General features: G+C 45.0%; 1 protein-coding gene across 18 annotated transcripts in view; it reads left to right on the plus strand.

Moving 5' to 3' along the window:
- Nucleotides 1-16,112, plus strand: part of atp2b2 (ATPase plasma membrane Ca2+ transporting 2) — an 873,878-nt gene that overhangs the window by 808,381 nt on the left and 49,385 nt on the right. For all 18 annotated transcript variants that reach the window (XM_059944034.1, XM_059944033.1, XM_059944030.1 and 15 more), the window contains one exon: nucleotides 11,884-11,990. In XM_059944034.1, the coding sequence (XP_059800017.1) occupies nucleotides 11,884-11,990 (107 nt within the window). The remainder of the gene's footprint in view (nucleotides 1-11,883; nucleotides 11,991-16,112) is intronic.

Below are 16,112 nucleotides of genomic sequence, written 5' to 3' on the forward strand. Positions count from 1 at the left end.
AAAGGCCTGAGTGATCACGTTTAGTTCATGTGTTTCAATGGAAGGTCATCACTGGAAAAGGAGTATGGTGAGGATAGTTGCAAAGGGGAATGTGATTACAGAATGGGGGAGCGCAGAGAGGGAATGGAAGTCAAAAACAAAGATCAGGAAGAACAAGGTGGGTGGATGAAATTCTGAGAACTGAAATAGTGGATGCTAATAAATTCATCTGGGGGATTTTGTGCAAGTTTCCTTGCTGTGACTGGGAATCAGACTGCATTTCCACTGCTGTGGTTAGTTGTTTAAATTGTGGTCAAGGTAGGTAACCATCCTCATATTTAAACTGTTGAAGGCACAAGGGTCTAGGACTATTATTTAAACTGGAGGAATAGATGGTATTGTAGCGATGTACTACATACAGAGCTAGAGACGACACGCAGTCGGTAAGTCGTTTCCAGACTAGTTTATTCAAACTTCGCGGCGCTGGCATTTAATCCCTAGTGCCCGCCCTCTCCGGGCAGAAATGACCAAAGTCTATCCCCGTGCGCTGGCTATTTGTGAGCCAGTTCGCCTGCGCAGAAAGTGGATCGCCACATAACCCCCCCCCCCCCACAGAACCGGCGATACACCCCCCAATGTCCACAGTCTGGATCAGCCTCTGTTTGGGAGGTCTGCCTCTGCGCCGCGGTGCCTGAACCTCCACCGGCTGCGCCAAGTCCACATGGGCTGGTTTGAGTCGGTCCACCGTGAAAACCTTCTCTTTCTCCCCAATGTCCAGAATGTACGTGGATCCGTTGCTGTTGATCACCTTGAATGGCCCCTTGTACGGCTGCTGTAGCGGTGTCTGGTGTTCGCTCCTTTGTACAAACACAAACTTACAGTCTTGCAGGTCTTTGGGTACATGGGTCGGGGTCTGTCCGTGCTGTGAAGTGGGTACGGGGGCCAGGATGCCGAGCCTTTCGCGTAGTCTGTCCAGGACTGCTACGGGTTCTTCTTCTTGCCCCCTTGGGGCTGGTATGAACTCTCCTGGGACGGCCAGGTGAGCAGGACCACCTCTGGCCACCTCGTGAACCGGTCTACCATAGTTAGGAGGTACTGCACTCCTCGGGACACTGGTAGGGGGCCCACAATATCCACATGAATGTAGTCGAACCTCCGGTGGGTGGGTTCGAACTGCTGCGGTGGGGCTTTAGTGTGCTGCTGCACCTTGGCTGTTTGGCACTGCGCGCAAGTTCTGGCCCATTCACTGACCTGCTTGCGAAGTCCGTGCCACGCGAACTTGCTGGAGACCAGCCGGATGGTTGTCCTGATAGATGGGTGCGCCAAACCGTGTATGGAGTCAAAAACTCGCCGCCTCCAGGCTGCCGGGACGATGGGGCGAGGTTGGCCGGTAGCCACGTTGCACAGGAGGGTCCTCTCACCTGGGCCTACGAGAAAGTCCTGCAAACCCGAGACTGCGGTCCTGTAGCTGGGCATCTCATCATCTGCCTGCTGCGCTTCCGCCAGCGCTGCATAGTCCACCCCCAGGGACAGGGTCTGGACAGCTGGTCTGTAGAGTGCATCTGCCACGACGTTGTCCTTTCCTGAGACATGCTGGGTGTTCGTCGTGTACTTGGATATGTAGGACAGATGTCGCTGCTGGCGAGCCGACCAGGGATCGGACACCTTCGTGAACGCGAAGGTCAACGGTTTGTGGTCTGTGAACGCGGTGAACGGCCTACCTTCTAAGAAGTACCTGAAATGCCAGATTGCCAGATACAATGCCAACTGCTCCCGGTCGAAAGCACTGTACTTGAGTTCGGGTGGTCGTAGGTGCTTGCTGAAGAACGCCAGGGGTTGCCAGCGCCCCTCGATGAGCTGCTCCAGCACCCCACCGACTGCTGTGTCAGATGCATCCACCGTGAGGGCGGTCGGAACGTCTGGTCTGGGGTGCACCAGCATCACGGCACCTGCCAAGGCTTCCTTGGCTTTAACGAAAGTGGCCGCGGCCTCCTCGTCCCAAGTAATGTCCTTGCCTTTACCTGACATCAGGGTGTACAAAGGGTGCATGATACGGGCTGCTGAGGGGAGGAAACGGTGGTAGAAGTTCACTATGCCAACAAACTCCTGCAGGCCTTTGACCGTGTTGGGCCACGCAAAGTGGCGGATCGTGTCTACCTTGGCGGGCAGAGGTGTTGCCCCGTCTGTGGTAATCCTGTGGCGCAGGAAGTCGATGGTATCGAGACCGAACTGGCATTTGGCCAGGTTGATCGTGAGGCCAAAATCACTCAGGCGGGAGTAGAGCTGGCGGAGGTGGGACAGATGCTCCTGGCGACTACTGCTGTCTATAAGGATGTCGTCCAAATAGATGAACGCGAAGTCCAGGTCGCGTCTCACTGCATCCATTAGCCGCTGGAACGTCTGTGCAGCATTCTTCAGGTATTACGGCATTCAGGGGAACTCGAACAGGTCAAACGGGGTGATGAGTGCTGTTTTTGGGATGTCTTCAGGGTGCACCGGGATTTGATGGTATCCCCAGACAAGGTCTACTTTGGAAAATATTCTTGCCCTGTGCAAAGTCCTGTATTTGCGGCACAGGGTAGCGGTCTGGAGTTGTAGCCTCGTTCAGTCTGCGGTAGTCGCCGCATGGTCTCCAACCCCCAACTGCTTTGGACACCATGTGCAGGGGGGAGGCCCATGGGCTGTCGGACCTCCGTACGATCCCCAATTCCTCCATCCTCTTGAACTCCTCCTTCGCAAGGTGGAGCTTTTCCGGAGGGAGCCTTCGTGCGGGGGTGTGGTGGGGTGGTCCCTGGGTTGGGATGTGATGCAGTACCCCGTGTCTGGGCATGGCTGCAGTGAACTGCGGTGCCAGAATCAATGGAAAGTCCACCAGGATTCTGGTGAATTCGTTGTCCGACAGCGTGATGGAGTCCAGGTGTGGGGCCGGCAACTTGGCTTCACCCAGGGAGAACGTCTTGAAAGTCTCGGCATGTACCAGTCTTTTCCTTTGCAAGTCGACCAGCAGGCTGTGAGCTCGCAAGAAGTCCACCCCCAGGAATGGTTGGGCCACGGCGGTCAGTGTGAAGTCCCACGTGAACTGGCTGGTGCCGAACTGCAGCTGCACTGTGCGGGTGCTGTAGGTCCTTATCGTGCTGCCGTTTGTGGCCCTCAATGTGGGTCCTGGCTTCCTGTTGCGGGTGTCGTACCCTGTCAGGGGCAAGACGCTGATTTCCGCTCCGGTGTCGACTAAGAAGCAACGTTCCAACTGTTTGTCCCAGATGTCCAAGAGGCTGTCCTGGTGGCCAGCCACCATAGTCATTAGCGGCTGCTGGCCCTTGCAGGGCAGGCGACAACGGCGGGCTTCTGTGCCCCACCGCTGGTGGTAGAAACACCACTGTTCACTGTCCTCCTCACTCCTGCCTCTGTGTTGTGTGTCCCCCCACTGCCGGGCCTGGTCTGGTCTGCTGTTGGGTGCGTGGCCTGGTAATCTGACCGATGGACGCCACGCTCTCCCTCTTGGCTTTCGACAGCACGTCTGCCCGGGGCGCCACCTTCCGGGGTCGCTGAAATCTGCGTCATCCAGCAGCAGATGTATGTCCTCAGGCAGCTGCTCTAGGTGCGCTTGCTCGAACATGAGGCAGGGCTTGTGTCCGTGAGGCAGGGCTTGTGTCCGTCAGCCAGGGCCAGCATCTCATTCATCAATGCTGACAGCAGCTTGTCTCCCAAACCATCCAGGTGAAGCAGGCGGGCATACCTCTCTCATGCAGCGAGAGGCCAAAGGTCCCAATGAGCAGCGCTTTGAATGCTTAATATTTGCCTTCTTCCGGGGGCGACAATGAAATCCGCAACCTGGGCAGCGGTCTCCTGGTCAAGGGCACCACGTTACTACCATGTGGTAGTAATGCATGGAATCAGAGGATATCTGCTGAATCTGGAACTGGGATTCTGCTTGGCTAAACCACACACATGGTCACAGCATCCAGAAAGTCGGCAGTTTTATTGAAACTGAGTAAACAGATGAAGAGTCGGTCATCTTTGGTCCAAATCCCGTTTGGACCATTGGGGGTCACCAGTGTAGCGATGTACTACATACAGAGCTAGAGACGACACGCAGTTGGTAAGTCGGTTCGAGACTAGTTTATTCAAACTTCACGGCGCTGGGATTTAATCCCTAGCGCCCACCCTTTCCGGGCGGAAATGACATCAGAGGTGCATTACCAAAGTCTCTTCCTGCGCGCTGGCTATTGGTGAGCCAGTTCGCCTGCGCAGAAAGTGGGTCGCCACAGTATTGCTTAATTTTTTTCCTGTTCAGTTAGTGCTCACGGCCCATGAGCATCTGCTGACTGCCTAGCATATCTTCTGTGTTTGGGAGAATATGACAGGTGAATGGAGTATATGTGAAGGAGCAGGTGTAAAATACTTCTACGTAGAATCTCAGCCTACTAGAATTTGTTTCCTTTTCAATGTGCAAATTGTATAAAATGCAACTTTCGCCTATTTTTATATGTTTGCATTTATTTCCCTTTGAAGTCCACCCTGTGCTGAGATGAGACCAGGCATTTCTAGATGTTGTTTGCCCCAGTGGAGCTTTTTTCCACCCATTGTAATTCACAGATCTCTGACACATGATCATTTAATGATTGGAATTGAATTAAAAGTCGGGAAACTTCAAACTTCATAACCAACCGGTAATAAAATGAGGAGCACATCATGCTGAGAGTAATAAACTTCATGCAATTTAATGTAACTCCCATTGGATATCATTTTTATAACCAAAAATCCTCCCATGAATGTTCTATTAGAAAACAAGGATCTATACTTGAATTAAACTTCTGTTAAGACTTTATTTATTGTGACATAGTGTGGAATGGGCCCTTCTGGCCCTTCGAGCTGCATCAACCAGCAACCCTAGCCTGATCTTGGGACAATTTACATTGACCAATTAACCTGACAACCAGTACATCTTTGGACTATGAGAGGAATCCAGAATACTCAGAGGAAGACCATGCGGTCAAGGAGAGAATGTACATGCCTTATGGGTAGCGGCAGGAATTGAACCTGGGTCGCTGGTACTGTAAAGTATTATTCTAACCACTATGCTACCATACAGCCCCAAGGTCATGGGGTGTTACCCGGCCTGCTCCATTTTCAAGGAGGTTCTGCCTTGTGAGTCCCAGTTTTTCTTTCCTGCTGCTTCTTTCTCATCTCCCATTCCTATATTCCTTGTGTCCCTTTCTCCGATGCCACAGTTCCTTCAATCCCCCACATCATTGAAGCTATCACTATACAAGTTTGAAAGACACAACACCTACCTTCCATAATGAGCAGCAGTGTCCGTGAAATGTGTGTCATCAATCATCAAATAAACCGCTGGCGCTTAGGGCAGCAAATTAAACGCACATAAAAGAGATTCATAGCCTTCAGGTGAAGAAGATCATGGTAGCAATATCTTAAGGCCGGTTAAGTTCCAATTTTCTGACTTTTTACAACTTTTGATTTATTATGAGGGCAAATTCTGCCATCCCACGTGCATAAAGTACAATTTCTTGGCAATAGAAGGCAAGTTTGTCGACTTCTATAAACTAGTGTAAGTGAATAACAAGAGAAACAGAGAGTTAAGAGTTATATGTCATATTAATCCGATAAGTGGGCAGTTACCCTTGTTAATCCCATCTTCTAGCACTTGGTTCATTGTCCTTCAGGCCTTGGCAGTTCAAGTGATCATCTAAACCAGCTTTCTCAACCTTTTTGCCTTGGAGAAATGCTTGAAATAATTTTCAGCTTTCAGGGATCTCCTGCATGAAAATTATTATATCTCCAACACACAGTACGTTAGCGTGATCAGTAAGAGTAGATAAAATAACAGGCAATGCTCTTTTGAGTAGAGAATGAATTTTTAGCCAATCTTTCTTGAAAAAATAACAAGGAGTTAAGCTTAGCTTACTGTTCTTGAAATTAATCTTTCTTTCCCTTTCATAAATTCAGCGCTCTGCAATTATCAACTGCCTCCCCTATCTCACACCCCTCAGAACCTGAGAAAGGACTCAACCAAGTAAGCATGGTCCTATTGCACATGGTCATACGGGGCTGAGAGAATTCTAACAGGATTGGTAATGGGGTTTCTCAGTCACTGCCCACCATTGCAAGCAGCAGCATCGCGCATGGCGCAAAGTTCAAGAAACAATTTTTTTTTTTAATCATGATCTCTCATGGAACCACGATTGAGAAACCATGATCCAGACCTTAGTTAAATATTCTTCATATCTCTGCTTTCACCAGTCTCTCCTACAGTGAGTTGTCCAGGAACTCTCCACTCCCTGTGCATTTAAAAAGGCCACCCTCAGATTCCCTTTAAATCTCTTACCCCTTGCCCTAAATCAATTGTTTGTAATCACCTCTGATCATGGTAAAATCTAATTAGAAAGCACCAGAGCAGCTACCTCGCTGCAACCTATTGAAAGTCATCCCTCAAGCCAAACTTTTGAATGGGAGGCACGATAACACAGATAGACGGACATACTTTATTGATCCCGAGGGAAATTGGGTTTTGTTACAGCCACACCAAGAATAGTGAAGGAATATAGCAATATAAAACCATAAATAATTAAATAATAATATGTTAATCATGCCAAGTGGAAGTAAATCCAAGACCAGCCTATTGGCTCAGGGTGTCTGACACTCCGAGGGAGGAGTTGTAAAGTTTGATGGCCACAGGTAGGAATGACTTCCTATGAAGCTCAGTGTTACATCTCAGTGGAATGAGCCTCTGGCTGAATGTATTCCTGTGCCTAACCAGTACATTATGGAGTGGATGGGAGACATTGTCCAAGGTGGCATGCAACTTGGACAGCATCCTCTTTTCAGACACCACCGTCAGAGAGTCCAGTTCCATCCCCACAACATCACTGGCCTTATGAATGAGTTTGTTGATTCTGTTGGTGTCTGCTACCCTCAGCCTGCTGCCCCAGCACACAACAGCAAATATGATAGCACTGGCCACCACAGCCTCGTAGAGCATCCTCAGCATCGTCTGGGAGATGTTAAAGGACCTCAGTCTCCTGAGGAAATAGAGTCGGCTCTGACCCTTCTTGAAGACAGCCTCAGTGTTCTTTGACCAGTCCAATTTATTGTCCATTCATATCCCCAGGTATTTGTAATCCTCCACTATGTCCACACTGACCCCTTGGATGGAAACAGGGGTCACTGGTGCCATAGCCCTCCTCAGGTCCACCACAAGCTCCTTAGTCTTTTTCTTAGTCTAACACCACCAGTTCCTTAGTCTAACACGTTGGTTAGCATAACATTATTATGTACTAGCAACCCATTAATTCCATTGGTCTCAAAGTTCAAAGTTCTCTGTAAGGCTGTTACAGGTTCTCATCACCTCATGGGTTTCCTCCAGATGCTCCAGTTTCCTCCTACATTCCAAAGATATATGGGTTAGTAGGTTAATTGGTCACATGGGTGTAAATAGGTGGTAGGGGTTCACTGGGCCAGAAGGGCCTGTTACTGGGATGTATTCCCAAATGAAAAAATAATGCAGTCAAGCATACCAAAACTCTCCTCATAGTTTTTTATATATCTCAATTAGGTGCCCTCTTAATCTCCTTCTCTGTAGAGAAAACAGATCTTGCCTCTCCAATCTCTCCCGAAAACTGAGACACACAATTGCCTGTCCTGGGCAAAGATCCTCAGTACCTTCTCCAGAAGCATTCTACTTTTCCTAGAGCACAGAATACCATGCAGTTCTCCAGCTAAACTCGGACCAGTGTTCGCTAAGCTGATGAGCATATAAGATTTGAAGATTCAAAGTACATTTATTATTGAAGTATGTATGCAGAATACAACCTTGAGATTCATCTGCTCGCAGTTAGCCACAGAACAAAGAAACACCATGGAACTCGCTCAAAAAAAAATCACACACTCATCGTGCAAAATAAAGGAACACGCAAATGGCAAATAAAACGAGCGAGAAACACACAGAATATTAAGCATCAAACCACAAAGTCCTTGAAACAGTTCAGGAATGTTCAGTTGAGTTCAGTTCAGTTCAATTTAGTGCTCTGTCATTCGTTGACTGTAGGCCGCAGAGCCGGTTCGTGTCAAAGTGCCCTGATCAAAATAGTAATCAAGAAAAGTAACCAAAAACCAGAAACATATAAAATATGAACTGTAGAATTCTGTAAAGGCGAGTCCAATTCACAAGCGATGCCTTCCAAACCTTGACCAAGACCCAAAATTCCTGAAACTTCCTCCGGCAGCAGTGAGTGTGACGGAGGGAGCCCAGTCAAAGGTAGGAACCTCCACTCGCCTTGTTGATTTCAATCTTGTTTGACACTTTTTTCGGAAAGTAATGAAGCTGATCACGGGTTCTCACGCCGCCATTAGGCCACATGCTTCTTTCTCAACCTTGTCCTCAACCACGCCAAATTCCCTCCAAGACACCAAAAGCACCAGATCGCTCAGTCAGCCCAAAATCACATTATCAAAATGTAAATTACAGGCTCCAATTGCATACAGATTATTACTGGAAGTGTATTTTAAGAAATAGTAGTTTCATAAACTGTCTGCAGGACATCGCTGTTAGTTGTGTTGATCACTGATACCATCTTGCAGGATAGGAAAGAGGAAAAAAAGTGGTGAAGGGGGCAATTCAGATCCTGTAAAACATGAGCCAAATAACCACCTCCTGTGCCTCAAGCAAATAGAAAAGGAGCTTCCTGGCCCTCAACTAACCTGGCCTAGTGCTGCTGATTGCTGAGAGGGCTTTGTAAATCAATTCAAGGCTGCATTAGAGGTTCCAGTGCTTTTGAAGACAGAAAGAGAAAGTCTCTGAAGAATCCCTTTTTGGTGCAACCACCATTTTATAAGCAAGTTGAAAAGATTCTCAAGGCTTCCTGAAGTGAGAAAATTAAAGCATTTTTTCACTTGCTAACTGCTCTCAGTAGTCATACTGGAGTTTACAGGTGTCTTATGGTTGGATTGAAATGAAACTATCAAAGGTTTGATCAGGGTTCTTTCTATGAACCAGGCTTCACTACTTGATGATAAGCTATGACTTGGATATATCTTGTTATGCCACATCGGTTTTTAAAAAGCTGAAACGGTAGGTCATCACGTTGCCTCCAGCCAGTGCTCCTTTGCCAATGTACAAATGTACTGTCTAATTCTGTGCAGGGTCCTCATATTTGTACAAACTTTGTAAATGTCTGTTGCCAGTCACTTTCCAACTTACAGATATTGCAAAACATTCCTTCTGGGGTTCCAGTACACTCCAAAATTAACTTCAAAAATATCAATTAGAAAGGAAATAGTGTTTATTTTGGAAAGCATTGTTCAACTATATTTAGTCGGGTTTATTTGTAGTGCAGTCATATGCATGGTTAAACCGTAAGTAATTAGTTCTTCAGTCTGATTTCCTGATGCTTTATTTAATTTTTCTACCCTCCTAGGGTATCTCTCCCATATCTCTCATGACATTTACTGCATTTGTCTTCAGAATGACCAATGAACAAACACAAAATAAACTGTTATTTAGGATTAAGAAGTGAAAAATCTTTGCCAGTTTATTGTACGTCACAAACCAAATGAAGGAAAAAGTCATAGGGCGAGTTTGTTTTAATTGTCCAATTATTGACAACTCTCCCTGAATGTATTAGCAGAAGCTTTGAAACTGAATAAGAGTTTACACAGAACAATATTACCACAGTGTGGGGAACATCCAGTAAAGTTATCACAAATGAAAGGTTGAACAAGTTAGGTCTCTATTCATTGAAGTGTAGAAGGTTGAGGGGGGATTTGATCGAGGTATTTAAAATTTTGAGAGGGATAGATAGAGTTGACGTGAACAGGCTGTTTCCATTGAGAGTAGGGGAGATTCAAACTAGAGGACATGATTTGAGAGTTAGGGGGCAGAAGTTTAAGGGAAACACGAGGGGGTATTTCTTTACTCAAAGAGTGATAGCTGTGTGGAATGAGCTTCCTGTAGAAGTAGTTCAGTTCAGTTGTGTCATTTAAGGTAAAATTGGATAGGTATATGGACAGGAAAGGAGTGGAGGGTTATGGGCTGAGTGCGGGTAGGTAGGACTAGGTGAGATTAAGGGTTCGGCACCGACTAGGAGGGCCAAGATGGCCTGTTTCCATGCTGTGATTGTTATATGGTTATATGGTTATATAAATGAAATACATTATTTTATCTTCCTCATGAATATGTAACATATTTAATATTCAGTGAGTTAAATTTCTTGAGAATGCAAGGTAGGTGTCGATGTGTAATTAGTTCATGTATTTTCAGTGTAACACTGCAGCACTCAAGCTTCCTGCTGTACAGAATATTTGAATGGTTGTAGTATCCATCCAGCTGTAATCAAGTTATTCAGTAATAATAAAAATCAAAAATGTTGGAAATGCTTACCAGGTCAAGCAGCATCTGTGGAGGAAGAAACAGGTATAATGTTGTGGGTGAATGACCTTTCATAAGAAAAGGAAGAGATAATTGTGTTTCTAACTTTTCCTAGTTTCAATGAAATTTCATTATCCTGAAATGTTAGCTTGCTGCTGAGTAATTCCAATATTTTCTGGTTTTATTTCAGATTTTAAGGAAGCTGCAGCATTTTATTTTTCCATGTGTTTTATTAAATGAGCACTAAGATTAGGAGGAACCTGTCTTGTGAGGTTCTAGTCACAGTTAAAGTTGCCCAATAATTTACTGCTGCCATGCTTTGTATAACTGAAGCTCTTCCAGGGAACTAGACACCTGAAAAAGCAGCTATCTAGTTCCCTTTTGTTTTCTGACACTGGGACAGGATGGATTTCCTTTTGTCAACAAAGCAGCATCTGAACTAACCTAACTGAACCCTCATTAAAATCATTGCCAGTGGGCAGTGTGGTAGGTTTAGTGGGTGGAAGTTGTTGACATCTCTCTATTTGCTGGAGACGAGCTCTGACACAAAAGGAAACAGTTGTGATTATTGAAAGCCAATTAGTTCAGTCTGAGACATTTCTGCAGAAGTCCCCAAGGTAAAGAGATAGATTTAAATAGTTGTGGAAACTTAGCAACAGTCAGAGGATAACTGCTAATGATGACCTGTAGGCAGTTTCTGATCTGATTGAATTACATTCAAGAGAGGCCCTACCTACTGCTAAAGGTGGGCCTGAAGAAGGGTGTTCACTTGAAGCTACAAAGCTATGGTGTGAAAATGGTGCTGCACACCAATTGATGTCATGACCTGCTTACCCTAATTCCTCTGAAATCAATCAATGCACATATACAAATGCCCTCGCCCCAAATGTACTTGGGTGCATTCACATTATAATTGTACATGCATGCTGTGTCTCCCATTCTGGGTGGCTGAGGCCTCTCATAAAATTGAAAGGAACTGGAAAATGTCCATTAAGTATTTTAAAATCTTCTCTGAATATTGCACTGATGATTGCAGTTGTTCATATAGAGATAGTTATAATGCTTACAGAGAAATAGACTGATGATTTCATTATTAATGTTCTTAACAAGCAGCAATACAATTATTTTATTGAGAGTGAAATTATTTGTTTATTGTATAATGTTGCTGGTGATGATTGGGCTAGAAATTATTTTGCCACGGGATCAGAGACAAAATTTACTTTCTGATTGATTTTACATTCCTGATTCATCACCATTTTGATTTAAACATTAGCCTGGGTGTTCTACATTATTAAAAAGAAATGATGTAATTGCTTGAAGATATTGGGACAATAACTGACTAATAAAAACTGACATTATTTTCTGTGCAATTGATACCTCAGGCACTAGAGCTGACATAAGTAATTGGAGCTGGGCAAGAGGAGGGAGTTTTCCTGTGAGTGGTATGTGTGGGAAGCTCACCGCCTACTCAGATTAATTCCTTTTAATGAGCTCCAGAGAACTGGCTTTGTTTGTTACAGGTATAATTGACAGCATGCATGGAGAACGGAGACAAGTTGTAGCTGTAACTGGTGATGGAACCAATGATGGACCCGCACTGAAGAAAGCAGACGTTGGTTTTGCCATGGTAGGCGATGAAACATTCACATAATACAGATTGTGTTAAGTTAGCATTAGTTTTTGTGTGACAGTTGAGGCAATGTTCATATTGCAATCAACACAAACCTCTTTTAATAAATTGTTGATTCTATTAAGTTTACTCAGGACATAAATAATTCAAAGGAAGGCTGATAAAAGACCATGGCCTTCTCTACTGCTGTGATGAGGCCCTCTCAAGTTGGGGGAGCAATACCCTATATTCTATCTGGGTAGCCTCCAATCTGACAGCATGAGCATCAATTTCTCAAACTTCCAGTAATTGCACCCCATCCCCCTTCACCATTCCCCATTCCTGTTTCTCTCTCTCTTTATCTCCTTACCTGCCTGTCACCTTCCACTGGTGCTCCTCCCCCTTCCCTCTCTTCCATGGTCTTCGATCCTCTCCAATCAGATTCCTCCGCCTCCAGTCCTTTATCTCTTTCATCAATCAACCCCAGCTATTTACCTCACCTCCTCCTCCTCTCCCAGTCTCACCTAACACCTACCACCTTGTACTTCTTCCTCGCCTCCTCCCACCTTCTAACTCCGACCACCCCTTCCTTTCCAGTCCTGATGAAGGCTCTCAGCCCGAAACATCGACTGTTTACTCTTTTCCATAGACACTGCCCGGCCTGTTGAGTTCCTCCAACATTTTCATTGTGTTGCCCTGATAATATAGATATTGAGAGACTGTTTAAGCAAGCTGAAGAATCCTGAATTTATGGAGCATAACTTCTGGAATCAAGTCCAGCTACTTCAGACATGGCCGTCTCATCTTACAAAAGTCTATAATAGATGGGCTATGATAATTAGTGAAGGCTTTGCTAACTCCTCAAACCAGTTCAAAAAAGTACATATGTGTCACTACCCACAACCCTGATGTCTATTTCTTGCAGGCATACTCAATAAATCAGGAATAGAATAACAGCTTATCTCCTGTACTTTCAAAGAATCAGTGAAAGAGTGCACCAACTTTGGTGTTCAACCAGTGTGCAAAAGACAACAAACCGTGTAAATACAAAAAGAAAGAAAGAAAAATAAATAAATAAATAAATAAATACATGAATATCGAGAGCGTGAGATGAAGTGTATGTGAAAGTGAGTCTGTAGGTTGTGGGAACAATTTAATGATGGGATAAGTGAAGTTGAGTGAAGCTATCGCCTTTGGTTCAAGAGCCTGATGGTTGAGGGTAATAACTGTTCCTGAACCTGGTGGTGTGAGTCTTGAGGCTCCTGTGCTTTCCATCCGATGGCAGCAGTGGGAAGAGAGCATGGCCTGGCTGGTGGGCGTACCTGATGATAGATGCTGCTTTCCTGGATGAAAGCCTCTACAGTTGAGGAATCTCCATCATTTGAGCCTAAGTGGATCAGACGGTGCCTGGCACCTGTGGAATCCTTCCCAGCAAGAAGGGAAAGAAAGGTTGCAGCCTGAAATGTCGACTGTTTATTCGTTTTCATGGATGCTGCCTGCCTTGCTGAGTTCCTCCAGCATTTTGTGTGTTTTGTTGTAGAGGAGGGAAAAATGGATTTCAAAGATAAAAAAACCCTAAAGCTTACTTTGTACAAGTAAAATTAGCACTCTCAGCAGAATGTACCTGCACACAACTCCCAATAAACTCCCTAGTAAATCTGAGATATCGAGTCAGATCATTTTAAGGATAAAGATATGTCTCAGAATTCAAACTTGCTCAGTAATGCTAACCATGATATGTAAATTGGGCAATACATTGTATTCAGTTTCCAAAGTTTATTCCAATTGAAGCAGGAAAGAACTTTCTGATTGTACTGAACAGTGCAGTTAACTCTAATGTCTGCACAGTAGATAATTTAATTAAAGTGACTGCTGCCCTTCAAAGTGGAATGAAAAATGTGTGTGATTTGAGGCTTACAACTCATTCTAAAAACATAAACTCATAAGGCTCTTCTTGTGACTCAGCAAGGTAGGGCACCATTTAACTGAGCTGTGCAGACTGGAAAACATTGTTTTTGCTCCCCTATTTACTGCTCTCCATTCAGGCATTAAAATTAATTACAGGTTTGTCAAAGTGAGGAAGAAATAATTGATTATGACATTCATTTTTGTTTTTGTTTTAGCGACAACAATATATCAGGTGTGAAAGGTTGACAGTGGCCACATAATTAATTCATACTCATGAGACTTTGCAATCTGAACTTGGAAACAAGAGAAATAAATCACTGCTCCATTTATTAGTCACACTTGCATTGCAACGGTACACTAATACCTTTTTTGTAGAATCAATAAATCCATGCACTAATTTTATAATTGCTACCGTGTTTATTGGCCTAATCTTCTCTGGCCCTATATTTAAACATGAAATTTTCAAGGAATGATACTGCAGTCGAACTTCCTAACCTACTTATCAGTTAGAAAGATCTATACACGATCTCAATACACTCAAACTTTTTCAGTCACTTCCATTTTTTCCCCTCTCATTTGATGGTTGGCAATCCTCTTACACACAAGCCGGGCTATTGCCCACCTCTAGCTTAACTGTAAAACTGTTCCTCTGCAATTAAGTTATTAAGGGCGTGTTCAGATTGGAAGATGTACCGTGAAAAGCATGAAGTGGTTCTCATTTGATAGGCATATAAATAATATGCATAAAATTATTCAAGATTGCAACAACACTCCTTTGATAAATAAAAAAGTGGTCATTGATTCACTTAGTATGATACTAGTCACATCACAGAGCTTCTTAACAGAGCATCCTCTCCAGCTCCAACTAATGGGACAGTATGGTAGCATAGTGATTAGCACAGTGTTTTACCAGCGACCCAGGTTTAATTCCTGCCGCTGTCTGTAAGGAATTTTTACATTCTTCCTGTGACCCCGTGGAGTTCCTCTGGGTGCTCTAGTTTCCTCTCACAGTCCAAAGGTTAGCAGGTTAATTGGTCGTTGTAAATTGTCCCATGATTAGGCTAGGATTAAAACTGGGGGATTACTGGGTGGTGCAGCTCAGACAGCCGATAGGGCCTATTCTGCACTGTATTTCAATAAAATAAAAAATTAAGATAATTGTGTAATTGGTCGTCCTTTGCACCTTTCTAATGATCGCAAGACACTGCCGGATTTTAAGAACACAGCTACTGCATGTCTGCCTCAGTAGCAAGTTGTTGGACAGCAGATCAGCTCCACAGCATGGGCTTAGTGCACTCCATGTTGTCACCCAGGGAGGTGCCACCAGAAGCACCGAGCAAAATGGAACTGGTGTGTGTACGCCTCAGTAGTGACAATCCACTGTTCCCCTATGTAGAGTTCTTAATGGTGAAGTATAGGCCCGCTTGGAAAATGGTGGCATATATGCCAGAATGCTGTTAATTGACTTCAGCTCAGCGTTTAATACACTCACCTCTCAGAAGCTGGTGGGTAAGCTGTCCTCATTTGGCATCAACTCTGCTCTCTGTAGCTGGATACTGGACTTCTTGACCATCCAAGTTGGCAGAAGCATCTCTAGCTCCATCGCGCTGAGCACCAGCACTTTCCAGGGCTGCGTGCTCACCCCACTGCTGTTCATGCTGCTGACGCATGACTGTGGTGCTTGATCCAGTTCGAACGGAATCTTCAAGATCACTGATGACACACTAGCCACTGGCCTCGTCAACGACGACGAAGAAAGAGCATACAGAGAGGAAGTGGAGTGACTGGTAGATTGGTGTGAGCGCAACAACTTGCGTGGATTGGGCCAAAGAGATGACTGCAGACATTAGAAAGGTGTTGGCTGATGACTCCTCACTGCACATACACAGCTCCTCCATTCCAGTGAGTTAGGAGCACCAAGTTTCTGGCCATGTACATAACAGCCATTCCCAGCTGGTCCCTCTACGGTACCTCAGCAGCATCTCCTATTCCTGAGGAAAGTGAAGCTTGGCGATATACATGTGTACGGTTGAATGACAACAACCTGAACTTGAATCTGTGAGTCAGGAGGAGAGGTGGCCAGTGAGTTCTGTCTTGACGCACTTGTTTGGAATCACTTGTGAATGGATGGAGCATCCCCTCCCACTCGCTTCCTTTCCCTCCTGTATCCACTTTGGTAATACTTCCCGCTGCAAAACCAGTCATTAGGTATGGCTCTTACAGGGCTAGTGA

This window comes from Hypanus sabinus, chromosome 19 (assembly GCF_030144855.1).
Source record: "Hypanus sabinus isolate sHypSab1 chromosome 19, sHypSab1.hap1, whole genome shotgun sequence".
In the NCBI taxonomy this organism is placed as follows: domain Eukaryota; kingdom Metazoa; phylum Chordata; class Chondrichthyes; order Myliobatiformes; family Dasyatidae; genus Hypanus; species Hypanus sabinus.